Source organism: Solanum dulcamara, chromosome 9 (genome assembly GCF_947179165.1).
Source record: "Solanum dulcamara chromosome 9, daSolDulc1.2, whole genome shotgun sequence".
Lineage (NCBI taxonomy): Eukaryota > Viridiplantae > Streptophyta > Magnoliopsida > Solanales > Solanaceae > Solanum > Solanum dulcamara.
The window spans coordinates 19,953,309-19,967,598 of NC_077245.1; the positions used below are offsets into that span (position 1 = coordinate 19,953,309).

Here is a 14,290-nt window from a genome sequence, read left to right on the forward strand (position 1 = left end):
TTTTTATTTTATATTTAAAAAAAATGTCCATATTTATATACTATACAATGTGGTGGTTGAATATTTTAAAAAAAAATTGATAGGGAGACACTTTTAAAAATGAAAAAAAAGATGGGTGACAAGCTCTGATATAAATCGAAGTTAAGAATTTTTTTTTTAATTATGATAATAGTTCATTACTTAATTGTTATTTTAAATGAGGTAAAAAATTTAGATTATTTTATATTAATTATACTAATATTTGAGTTATAATTTGTAATAAACGTTCAATTCAGCTATAATTGTGCCAACTTACAATTTTAGAAATGAGCAGCAGACTCCAAATATTGGTATTTAAATTAATTTGTAAGACGCGAAGGAAGAGCTTTGAGTTGATTAAAATCGTGATTGAGTATGTGTTGTTGGATTTATATTTTTCATCAGTGTTTTATTTTTAATTTATCTTCTCATTGTTTATATTATATATGGGGAGGATTTTTATATGGTAGGATTTATTTCCTTTAGATTTAGATAAATATGGTTAACATTAATCATTTTTAAGAACTTATATTTTTTTATTTATATTTTTACAATTTCAATATGTTATTTTATAATTTTTATTTTATTTTATAGATTGTATACTCATATAATTTTATAAAGAGAACAGAGGTAAATATTCCTCACAACATTGTGATTTAGAGTGACTGTAGAAAAGAAGATCGAGAATGCCGAACTAGCGAATGCAGAAAGTGATTGAAGGCGTTCTAGTTTCTTAAATGTAGTGTGATCATTCTCATCCGTGTAAGAATTAGGAATTCCTCTTCCAACTCGTCCCAATTTTGAATGAAGTTAGACGATACAGCTCTTATTAGTTTAATAGTTTACCCAAAAGTTACTCAATGAATCGGTTGATTGGAATTGCTTCAATGGCAGTGAGGACCACAACCAACTTCGTCTTGGACCGTGTTCTCTAAAACTCAATTAATTAACTGGGCCAGATTCCGAAAATGGAAGGCTTTTCCCTATTAGAGAAGACCCTATAGAGTAAAGTCAAGCTTCAGAAAAAAAAAAAGAATTTTTGCTTTCTCTTCTATCTATATGGTAGATTGGATTGACGGATGGTGCACCTGTCAACAATTCGTTCATTTTTCGTAGCTTGTTGGTTTTTTTATCATTCAATCCACAACAAATCGAATGAAACCAGGCGAAATAGAACGATGGAAGTGTCCGATTATAGCACGATGCGCTGCTTTAATGGCTCGATATGAAAAACGACCAGCTCTACAACTTTGAGTGCCATATCTTTCAAAATCTTGTTACGGACTAAAGTCCTAAAGAAAAGCGACCCCAAGCCCGATGAAAAAATAAAACAAAAAAAGATTATGATGTCAAAATCTTCCGGCATGCAAAGGTTTGAATCCTACTCCAGATTATGAACACCCGATCGAATCCCCCTAGCTGCATGTATTCGGGAATCGATCATAACCACTACCTACATTCCAGGAAATTGTGCACCACAAATAAGAGCTAATAAACAGACTCGCAATTTCGTAGATTATAGCCGTTCATGTACTAAGTTTCTTATTTAGTCCGCTCGATGAGCGTGCACGTGTTCGCGCATCCACCTTGATTGAACACTTAGAGTCAACAATACAGAGGTAGGCATTCCTCCTAAGAAGAAATGTAATTTCTCGTTATAAAAGTGGTGCATATATGCCCTGACATCTAATAAATGGTGCATATTTACCCTTTTCGTTAACAGTCACATATTTACTTAATTAAAAAAATTATTTTAAATTGCAAAAAATGTCACGTGATTTTTAAAGATTACCTCACTCATTTTATTCCAGACCTCACTTATGGAATTTTACTAGATATGTTGTTATTGTACCTCACTCATTTTTATTTGGGCTAGCTAGTTTCAAATATATACAATATAGCTTGCCAAAAGTCATTGAAAATATACACTTATTGTACAATATAACTTACATATACATGAGTTATACACTGACTATATATTATAATACATTCAAAAAGATTAATATAGTTTAACTATACATGAAGTATAGACTAACTATGCAATCCCAATCAACTCAAAATCACCTTTAAAACGTTTCTAATTTTAGATATGAAATCCTTTCGATGTTTTGAGTCTTTTGATATGTAATTCTCTTATAACGATTCACGTTTGCAGTACGTCGAAATTTTTTTAAAAAAAAAAGGACAAAGAAGAAAAAGGAAGGAAGAATGGAGGACGAAGAAGATGAAGCTGAAGCAGAAGGGAGGACGAAGAAGAAGCAGGCGTCTGTCATGGCTACCATTTTTTGGGGGAGAAAAAAAAGGGTCGAATGGTCATTTTCCATAACAAAGGGCTTATTCTTTTAAGTGGGCTATTTTTGTGTGAGAAATTTAACTCTATAGATATTTTGTTTAATTTACCCTTTTTATTACCCTCCAGACCCAATCCATATGGAAAAAAAATACTCTTTTTTATTCAGTCTTAAAATGAGTTTGAGTCAGGCCTAAACAAAAGACAGATTGATTTGTTTTGGTAGAATCGGGTCTAGAGGGGTAAAAAAATGAGTGAGATATATAATTTTTAATGTTGTGACATTTTTTAGATTAAAAAATTAGGTTTAGGATTTTTTTTAATTTAGTTTGTTAACAAAAAAAGGTAAATATGCATCGTTTGTTAGATGGCGAGGATATATATATCATTTATTAAATGACAAATATATTATATATATACACCACGTTTTAAACGAATGATATATTTGTCCCTGGGCCCTTTTATAAATCGTATACTCCTTGATTTAATACATGATGCAAAGACGACCCGATGAGAGTTTCCAAAAGAGGCAACTTTGACTCCAAATATCTATTAGATTAGAAAAATAAAAGTGGCTTTTCATTTAATTTTTTTATATATACATATATATAAAATATTATCACTTTGAAAATGCCTGTTAAAGTGGTTAATTTACTTAAATTAGTGTGATCCTTGACCAAATTTTGATAAATACACTAAGACTTTAGTGACTTGCTAATTCAAGAAATTGCAGGCCCTTTCCAACTACAACAATAACGTACTTAGTGGAAATCCCATTGAGGCCTTATTTGTTTGCACTTAATGCACGTCTTAATCTTAATCATTCAAATCTCAGTCATTAAATTTATTTTCAAGGTCTGAATCTTAATCATTAAGCGCATTTGTTTTCCTTATTTTATTAGCAATTAATGAGTTGAAATTCTAAATATATCTTAATGATTAACATTTATGACCAAGTATTAATATCATTAAGATGTCTATTTAAAAATTTATATGAAGATGACAATTCATCACTACTACATCTATTTTCACCCACCACCCACAACCACTATTTCAGTCAAAACTACCACCACCGCAAATCACCACCACCTACCATCCACAATGAGTCAATGACTATCCTCAACCCAATCACAACCACCAATCAATCACCAAAATCAATTGTCATCGTCATTAGAAATTATTTGCAATCATCACCACCAATGATTATCACATTCACTATTCACTATTGATAATTACCACCATTAGTCAATATTAATTATCGCTAACCATCATTATCTTTCACCACAGCCATTAGGTATCAGTATCATTTCTCTACTCATTACCAGTTGTCACCACTATCAACCGTGATTAATCACTACTACCAACTAATATACTGTAAGATAATAGCCACAACCATCATCATTAGTCAACACCATTAGTCAACATCACCACTAATTGTCATTTAAAAAAAAATTAAAATATTTTATAGATATAATATTTAAATTAATTTAGTATTTTATTTAAATTTTATATTTATTACTCCCTTTGTCCCTATTTACTTGTTAAATATTTTCTAATTTGATTTGATTTTCCTTTTGATTTGTCAATTTTGACAAATCAAGAAAGGATAATTTTTTTCTTTCTATTATACCCTCAATTTATTAACATTGAATTAGTGTCTTTGAAAAATATAGTGAATAAATATGTTTAAAATTATATCAATTAATAGGGGTAAAATTATAAACTCACTATACCAATCAATGTTTTCTTAATAGGTGTGTCAAGTCAAAATTTGGCAAATAAAAAGGGACAGAAGGATTATATTTTAAACAAAAATAAATTTTATACATTCACATATTGAGAAAACAAACAATCTTAACTATTTAATATTCAAATCTTAATGCAACCTCTTAATATTCAAATGTGTATTCAAATTCAAAGCTCTAAATCTTAATATTCAGATGTGCATTCAAATTCAAACGTCATAATCTTAGTGAAAACAAATGAGCCCTCAATGTATTAAGCATTTAATGTAGGAGAATTTTCGCATATAGCCACTCATAAATACATTAATTATGTTCCATAGCTATAGTTTGTTAATTACAAATCGTAGCTATAGTTATAGCAGCGTTTGTATAATTCATGCAACATTTGTATACATTTGTATAATTTTTTATACAATTCGCAGTTTTTGTATAACATTTGTATATTTCACTATACAATTCATGCACAACGTTTGTATAATTCGCTATACAATTTATTGTATTTGCATATTTCATTATACAATTCAATTCGCGCACAACGTTTGTATAAATCGCGCGAATTATACAAAACTCAACTGTATAATCGTGTGAATTATACAAAACTCAAATTATAATTACAACTAGATGTTTACCGCAAGCCATAATTAATTCAAACTATAGCTATATTAGCTAATTAACTAGTAAATATTTAACTATCCGCGTAATTTTCCCTTTAATGTCACTTGACCTATTTTTTATTCATATCATATTAAATATGAGTCAAATATTTATTCATTTTTATCTAATTCGTTTTCAACCCACTCATATTCTATCCAACCTGCAATTGATATGAAATAATACTAACTTCCATAGGAGTCTGGTTCACAAGCTAAGTGCATGTTTGGTAATTACAAATGCGTATATTAAATTTATAAGGTAAAAATTAGCAGTAATAACTAAAAGAACGATTCATCAAGTTTTGTGTCAAAGCTTCTGTTTTAGAAAATGGGATGATGAAAAAATTGCAGTGTGGCTCGAACTATTTATATCATATTTTGTATACCTTTCTCTTGATTAATGCCAATCATCTTTGCTCATGATCCTGCAACAGTATTATCTTATAGTATACAGTTTACTGCAACTGTATAGTGTACTTCAACTGAATATTGAAATTCCAGTGAAGCTAAATCTTTTACTCGTGGCAAGTTCAAAACCCATTTCGATATCTTGAAAGACGTTTGAACATGAATGGAAGATACGTCTGAAGTCACAAAACATTACGAAACTGTCCTTTCGTTGCAGCCCCTGAAGTGTTGAATGAAACAGTGCATGAAATGCTTCAAGTAAAAGCTATAATAACCAGTCTTTTGAAACAAACCACTTCAAGACATATTTCCTTGAGCTTTCCAATGAAATTTAAAGTTAGTATCGTATGTAGAAAGAAGGGATGAGAATCCAATATTTGGTGCTTAGCCTCACTGCACAACCAACACACATTTATACAACTGTAACTCTTACTTGACAGAATGGATCGAGTAAGACCCCATTAAGTGTCCTCTCAAGATTCTGAATGTGATGTCCAATAGACCAGCCCGCTGAAATATGTGAAAAAGTAAATATTAAAGTTGACATCCAAACATGTGAAAAAGTAAATATTAAAGTTGACATCCAAACCACAGTTCAAAAGGAACAGAAGCATGCTCTCTTTTTTCTCATAATGTCTGTGAAAGATGTGGATGTGCACGAGTCCACAAGCTAGAAAGCAGGCTTACCAGCAGAGCTACATGACACAATCACACAACTGAACACAACATAGATGTGATGTATTCTTTTTCCATGTACAAATCGGAGAATGTGTGGCGTATTGTTTGTTAAATGGGACAAGAAAAGTAGAAAGCAACTTAGAATTTCAATTCAAGCATTCCACTTCAGTAGCAACAATGGAGAAGAGAGGTGCATTACACTGAAAGCACCTAGCCAACCTACTTTACTCTGATATTCTTGGTGAGACAGGTTCAAAACCATTGCTTTCTATTCCAGCACCATTGTGGCCAAAAATAAATGTAAACAACGAGGGGCGGAAGAGAGGAGAAGTCAGACAGAACAGGTGGATGAACAATAAAGCTCAACTAAAAAATAGTGCATAAAAATTACCTTTGAAGAAGCAAAAAACCTTTATGCAACAATCACCCTTCCCCCATGACATCTAAGGTTCTTTAAGGCAGCAAAACCTAATAAATATAAAACAAATTACCTGATTAAGACGAACACACACTGCAGAACACCTGCAACTCCTGTCCAAGCAGAAGGACCAGATTTTCCTAGTGCATCTTGTATCAATAGCCCAACTGATGCAGCCAAAGACACAAAGGATACAACATATGCAATAAATAGCCACAGCTTCAACCTGCATTGTCAACATTGAAACAGTGAGCAATTCAATGTGACGAGGAAAAGCAAATAGAATCAGAAATTTATAATTTTTTGACAACCAAGAAGCATATATCTATTAAAAGAAATAACATGTGCAAGGATGGCTCAAAGATAACAGCAATACATAACCAGTAATAACTATCATTATGCCTCGGACAGGGAGGAAAAAACATGAAAGGATTCCAGAGCTCTTTCACAAGTGACAACAAATGCAAATTATGGTGATCAAGCATCATTCTGTTCATTCCAAGAGAATGAATAACTACTTAGAGCTTGACAACAAACCCTTCAGATGATAAGACCAGGCAACCAAAATCAAATTGCTCAAAAGAAGCAACAAAACCTCACAAAAAGCGTCTCTACCCAAAACCATGACTCATGCCCATGAAATTATAGGATTACTACAACAAATGAAGATTATATTAAGTGGACAGGAAATAAATAAGGCCAGTTTTCTGTGAAGTCAGCTAATGGTGAATTTAACACCTCAAATAACCAGATTTGTTGCTGGTCATGGAAGATGATATGGAGTCAAAATCCCATATAAAGTTTGCATGTTTCACATGGTTGTTAGCCAAAAAAAAAATAACTGTATTAAAGTTTTGGCTAGGTGGGCTATGTCAAGAAGAAGAATTGAAGCTTTGGCTAGTTGGAATAATGAGGGTAGATTATCCTGTAAGAAAGAGAGATGGCGGATTGTCCCTGCTTGTATTTGGTGGACAATTAGAAGAAAAAGAAATCAAAGGTGTTTTGAAGACAAATGTAGCTCTCCGGATAAAAGTCAAAATATTTGTCATTGGGAGGTAGACTCACCCTGATAACTTCTGTCTTAGATGCTTTACAACTTATACGATGTCTCTTTTGCATATCCCCCAGACTGTTGTGCATAGGATGGATAAAACCAAGGATAAAATCAGGATAACTTTTCTTTGGCTAGGTAATAAGGAGAAAGGAGAAAAAAGGTTTTCATTTAATCAAAAAGGAAAAATCTTATCAGAAGTAAAAGTCAAGGTAGGATGGGCATCAAGAATCGCAAGAACCAGAGCAAAGCTCTTAAGGTGAAATAGTTGTGGAGATGCTCTTAGGAGCCCCAAGCTTTTTGGAGTAGTGTTATTTAAGCCAAGTATGGGGAGCTGGATAATTGGGTTTCTAAAAAAGTTACTAAACCTTATGGTGTACCTTATGGAGATCTATTAGGTCGTACTGGCTTTTGCTTAAAAGTTAGTCTACTAACAAGGTTCACAATAGCAACAAGACTCATTTTTGGACAGACGGGGTTACAAGAGTTATTTCTTGAATTGTTTTCTGCGGCCCAACATCAACACAAGACAATATCTGAGATGTAGACTCATCAAGGACGGAATTTGATCCTCAAAAGACATTTGAATGATTGGGAAATTCCAAGGTTATCTACTTTTTACATGTTTTTGGAAACTTTTCAAGGGCCACAAAGTGGAGTGGACTGTTTATGGTGGAATGGACATAGCAAAGGTATTTACAAGTTGAGGGAGGGGTACAATAGTCCAAATTAAGCCTAGCCACGGACCACTACCTGACCATGGAAGCACATTTGGAAAGTTAAAGTACATTTAAAAGGGACCTGCTTCACTTGGGGAAATCTATCAAAGAGGGGAATATCCCTATGCTCAAGATGTTATTTATGTGATGGTGAGGCTGAGACAATTAGTCATCTTTGCATATACTAAATAGTCATTGACCAGCTGTGGAAGATCTTTATCAATCTCAAAGGCGTCTCTTGGACAAATGGAGAATTATCCCAGCATATATTTGGTGGACCGTCTGGAAGAAAGAAATGGCAGATGTTTTGAAGATAGGAGTAGCAATGTGCAGAAGATCAAGCTTAACAGTATATTGTTATTCTTTATTTGTTGTACAAAGGCTCATTCAGAAAGACACTGAAACAATGCTAGATGTTTTAGAGTCTGTTTAGGATTACAATCTCAAATTTGTATTTTGTGTTTCTTTTCTTCTTTTGTTAATATGGTTTTTTCAGTACCATCTAACTACGGGATTTAATACAAATTGTTTTGTTACCAGTTCAAAAAAAGGACAAATGTAGCTCTATACAAAAGTTGAAGATGAATTGTCTAGTTCGTTTCTATTTTTGGTGTAAACAACCGTAGTTAGAAGATTGTGAAGCTATTTTTGATGCCTTAGATTCCTTGTGAGAACATAGATTGGAAGTCCCCATGTATTTTGCTATGTAAATATGGGTGATTACTCTGGTTTTCTGGGTTTATTTTATATATATATATATATATATATATATATATATATATATATATATATATATATATATATATAAACCAAACATGTTACCTTCTCAAAAAACAATGTGCGCTTCACTTCAAAGAAACTTGTGCTTCACTTTGTGCTTTTTACTTCTAGCCCCATGGACTTTATGGTTTTTTTCTTTCACTTTAGAAAGCAATGATCCAAATAGTCTTAAGAGCCTTTGCTTACAATATTTGTGCTTGACAAATTTTACTATCAATAAAATCTTTCATCTGATGTGGCAGGCTCTGACAGCTCTCCAACAGTGGGGGGTTTGCTTTCACTTCCTTGGATGGTCTTCTCCACATGAATGTCCATGTCTTCCGTGGCATAAGTCGGGAGGACTTTATCTCAAGGAACATTAGTCTCATACAAACAAGGCATAAGTCTAGAAGATACCCAATCAAAGTTAACTTGTGTCCTCTTTGTCATGAACTGTCCTACTAGTGTGCCATGTTCTCTCTTGAAGTGTTCGCTTGCCGTATAAGTTCTTGCATCAGATCACATATCGGGGCATGAACAACTTCATAATCAGGTTCATTTCGAAATTCATCAAAATCTTCTTTGTTGAGGCCTGGATTGTGAAAGTGCTCATTGATCTTGCTTGGGTTGATATCAACCTCCATGCTCCACTCCACCTGCCTCATCTTCAACTGATCATTTTTATTGAGGTATTGAATGTTGCCATAAAACTTTATAATGTTCACATCCCTGACCTTTTGAGCAAATGTTCCATTTTATTGTGTGCAGCGGATAAGTTTGTCAACAAACTTCTAGTCTCAAAGAAGACCCGGAGAAGTAGGACTTATAAAGTTCCATGACTCCATCCTTGATAAACATTTTATTTTAAAACTGGTAACGACTTTTATATATATTAAAGTTGCACCATAACAGTGCAAAAAGACTCAACAAAATCCCAACCAAGTTTAGCCTACTGCTTCACAAGGATCACAACATATCAACAAGTGTTCAGCCTCCTCAGCATAGCTTTCTTTACACCAAAATAAAACAAAAATATACAAATCATCTAGATTTTCTCCACAAAATTGTATTTGTCTTCAAAAGCCCTATAGTTCTTCTCCTTCCAAATGGTCCACCTTATGCAAGCAGGGACAAGTTTCCACCAATTTTTCTGACTAACTGCCCCATCATTCTGATTCCAACATTTCAGCAAATCAACACTTGTTGCTGGCATTCCTACCAAGTTCAAGAATAGTTGCCATAACTGTCCAGTAACAGGAAAATGGATGAATAAGTGACTATTATTTTCCCTAGCAGCTCCACACAAAAAGCATCTAGAACACGATTGAAATCCCCTTCTTTGAAGTTTATCCTGTGTGAAATTCCCTTCTTTGATAAACCTTCTCATCTTGCTCTTCTTTTCTTTTTGATAAGTACTTAAAGCTTTTTATAAATTTGTGCACTAAGCCAGTGCAATAGGCATAATTACAGGTTGTGCAATTTCTCTATTGTATCTTAACATTCCATCTACATCAGGTAAAATAACCAGATTGCAACAAAAAAGCCACCAAAAAAAAGACAAATCTATTTAAGGTTTTGCATGTTACTCTTTTTGCCTTCAAAGATTATATTGCTTCTTTCGAGCTAGATAGTCCACCAAATGACCTGAGGAATGTTGTTCCAAGTTTGCAGAGATTTCTTCCTAAGCCCCTCCTGTTCCAACCTTGCAAAAGCTCAATCATGGAATAAGGCATGGTCCAACTTATGTCTAAAATTACAAAAAAAATGTTCCATAGCTGGCTCGTGATCCTACAATGCAGGAAGAGGTGAACTTCTTTCGGGTACTCTTCACACAGTGGACATCTGCGGCACAGTTGAATCTTTCTCTTTTGCAGGGTCGACTGTATGAGGCAAGCCTCCTTAGCTACTATCCAAGAGAAATAAGAGGCCTTCAAAGGTGCTTTATTTATCCAAATCTTATCCCAAGGCCATAAGACCCTATCGATGCTAGAATCTAGCATGTGTTAACAATCTCTAACTAAAAAGAGTCCCTGGTGATGGCTTTTTCAACTGATGGCTGCTTAAGAAACTGAAGTAATTCGCAAAGTGTTTCTACTTCCCAATCATTAATATTTCTTCTTAGAAAAAGATTCCATCTTTGTGTTGAACAAAATATCGCAATTTCTCCCTTTTATTGAGAAGATAAGTTGACGATGTCCATTAATTGGTCTTTCAGAGGGGCGTGACCCAACCATACGTGTTCCCAAAACCTAATTTTCCTCATATTACCAAGACTTAAGCCCATATGCGACTTGAATTTGTTCCAGTAGCCTCAGATATGCTTCCTTAGTCCAGTACCATGAAGTATTGTTGATATTTTCGTAATCCAGGGAATCTCAAGTGTGAATTTTTCCACCAAAACCCTCCTCCAAAGTGCATCTACCTCCTTGTTGAATCTCCAATGACATTTCATTAACATCCTATTGTTATGTCTCTTTGAGTTCTTAATACCAAGACCACCTTTCCTTTTTTCTCGAGTGACTTCTTTCCATTCACAAGGCAAAAAGAATTAGATTGTTTAATTCCTTTCCAAAGGAAGCTACATCTCAATCCCTCCAATCTTTTCAGAAGAAGTGCGCTGAGCATACTTTTGGCTTGAAGATCAACTTCAAAAGGATGAGCCTTGAACTGATTTGACCAAACTGAATTTAATTCTGTTTGGTGTTGGTTTACATTTCCACACATGAAAAAACTGAAAAAATTCAACTGGAAATTTTCGAAAACGGAAGCTTTAGTGTTTTGTGTTTCAGTACTTGATTTTTATTTATTTTCACAACTATGAAGGCAATGGAACAAATAAATGTTATGCCATTGAGAAAAAAGAGAGTTTTATGCCCTCCGGTTGAATCCATATTTATTACCTAGTTTGACTTTTTGGTGGTGAGCATTACAATTCCATTGCCTGCTAGCATAAATTTCAAATTTCAAAGGACGCTATATTCACCTGGAATTGCTTTTATGCTTCGTTTATGACAAAGAATAACCTAGTGCCGTGATTCTGACTGCACGCATCATTTGTTTACTTCCTTTTGTTCATGGAGTATATGAAGCTTGAACATAGCATGTATACCTAAAGTTAGTAGTTACTGCTTTGAATTGCTCCAGTATGTTTTAAAATTTTGTTAGTCTTACAATCACCCAATCATTGAGTTGCCTTCTGAAACTGAGATTCCAGCCACTGTTTTGCCCATACTTGCCCCACTATTGCTTCTTGTTGCAGGCATAAAGTATGAATACCAGAAAAGAGTTCTTTCAAGGCACCTTTGCCTAGCCAGTTGTCTTTCCATAAGGAAATCTTCTAGCAATTACCTCCCATAAGGACTATTGAACAACATCTGTTATTCATATTCCTTTCATCCCATATTTAGCCTAGATTACATCTTTCCAAATAGCCTCTCCTTCTGTTGCAAATCTCCATAGTCATTTCATCAGTAAACTTTGATTTTGCATTCTTAAGTTCCTAATGGCTAATTCCAAGCCCCCATTCTTCTTACTAGCTGTGAGTGTTCCCGATTAAATCAGATGGATTTTCCTTTTTATCACTATCTCCTTGCCAAAAGAAGTTCCTTCTAAATGCATCTATTCTTTTCACCACATTTATATGTATAGGAAAGAGAGATATCATGTACAACTTGCAAATAAAGGAACTAATTTCAACATTCAACATAAAATAAATGTCGATATAGACCCAACTCCTCAAAGGTGATATTCAAAAGACTGTCGCTTCTCATTACGATCACTTAGCGCATCATTACTTAAAGCACATGACTTCACTCATAAGATGATGATCATTTCACATTGCTTTAAGATACGACGAATGGCTTTTAATGACAATGATTTGGATAGCTTGCATACTATATTGGCATCCCTTAGGGCAACTCAGGTTTTGGAGAAAGTTTTAGTACTCATGCTAGAACAGTACTCTTACAGTTCAAGGTAGACCATTGGAAGGTGGTGTTGATGGCCCAATTATGGCGTCCTATGAAACTTCATCCACGGATATAACAGTTGAGCAGTTTAAGGAGATCCATCCGTTGTGAAGATTACACAGGATGCGCAAATTCAAGAGATACTACCTAGCATGACTATCGATACAAACACTAAGGCGGTAAACCCATCAGAAAGCATGACACGTTTTCTGCAATCGACTCCTTCGCAAAGGTATTTTTTTTCCCAAACTTCAATATACAGTGGTGAAGGAATAAACATCGGCAAGACATCCTACTCAATCTGTTGTGATGCAGTTACCATTTTAGTGTCTGCCTCAGTAGTCCTATTGGATAGTATCTCTTGAATCCACTCATCATGTGTAATCTCGATGTTATATTTCTGCAGCTAGTAGGATCTCCTTAGACAGTACAACTGCTATAGTATCTGACTGGTGAAGTTTCATGGGACTCAATTAATGGTTCATCTTCGTCATCCTCCGATGATCTAGCATGAGCAGTAAGAGTCCAGTGCGACTACTAGAACCTTCTCCAAGACTCAAATTAACCTTGATTGCCATTGCTCGCAGATGTGCTTGTCAAATTCTATTGAGCCAATCATTTTCTCAATTTCTTTTTTCTTGTTGCACTTGATTGAGTTAATTACATCACTGTTGTGTAATTAAACTACAGGTATACAATTGGTAATCATGAATAGAAAATTACTTTCTGTAATCTCAATCTCAGGCAAAACAATCAGATCAAGACATACAAATTACTAGTCAAGAAGCTAGAAAGACTGATGTTCTAGCCAATGAAACATCAACACCCAGAAAAAGGGGGTCGATCTTTGAACAAATTTTAGTCCAATTCTCAACAAACAAACGAGTTTATTCAAGTAGTGTGCATTTTTCTCATACCTCCACTCTCCATCATCATAAGGAGAGTAGTCAATGTCCTCTTTTCTGACGCAATTAAACATCAAAGCAGCCAAAGATGCAAATATACCTACAATATTCCGATGAAGAAAACAAGAACCTTAATCAAAAATCAAGAATCATATCCAAAAACCTACATGTCAAGAACCAAGTAAAAATTCAACAATCTTAGTAAAACCCTATATATCAACAATCTTAGTAAAACCCTGTACATCAATAACCAAGAAAATTCAACAATCTTACACGCACCCATATATATAAGTACCTGGGAGATAATGAAGGAAAGAGATTTTGACGGAACTACAAACGACGGCGTCAACCCAGAACCACCATCCGGCGCCGAAGACAGCGCCGGAAACCCCAGGTCCAAATATTGCCCATAGCTCTGAAAAATCCATTAGATTAACAAAGGAAACTGATAGAAAAATACTCTTTGACAAGATTAGGTTTCTTCAGATTCGTGAGGTGTCCTGTTCTTCAATGTCACTCTTCCAGTAGTTGTATCTTTCTTCTTAATGCTTTTCACACAAAATTTTTAAGATTAATATAATTTACTATTATTAATGAAGTAAAAATTACATATTGATTAAGCAAAGTTAAGTTATGAAACTCTATATTCAAACAATGCATATATCGACTTGCTATTAT

General features: G+C 34.1%; 1 protein-coding gene across 1 annotated transcript; it reads right to left on the reverse strand.

Moving 5' to 3' along the window:
- Positions 1-5,342: 5,342 nt before the first annotated feature.
- LOC129904361 (uncharacterized) lies at positions 5,343-14,232 on the reverse strand. Its single transcript, XM_055979925.1, has 4 exons — positions 13,908-14,232; positions 13,625-13,712; positions 6,284-6,436; positions 5,343-5,624 (listed from the first exon to the last, which is right to left on the reverse strand). Exons 1-4 carry the CDS (start codon positions 14,038-14,040, stop codon positions 5,588-5,590), a joined length of 411 nt encoding a protein of 136 aa, XP_055835900.1. The 5' UTR covers positions 14,041-14,232; the 3' UTR covers positions 5,343-5,587.
- Between the last annotated feature and the right edge of the window lie 58 nt (positions 14,233-14,290).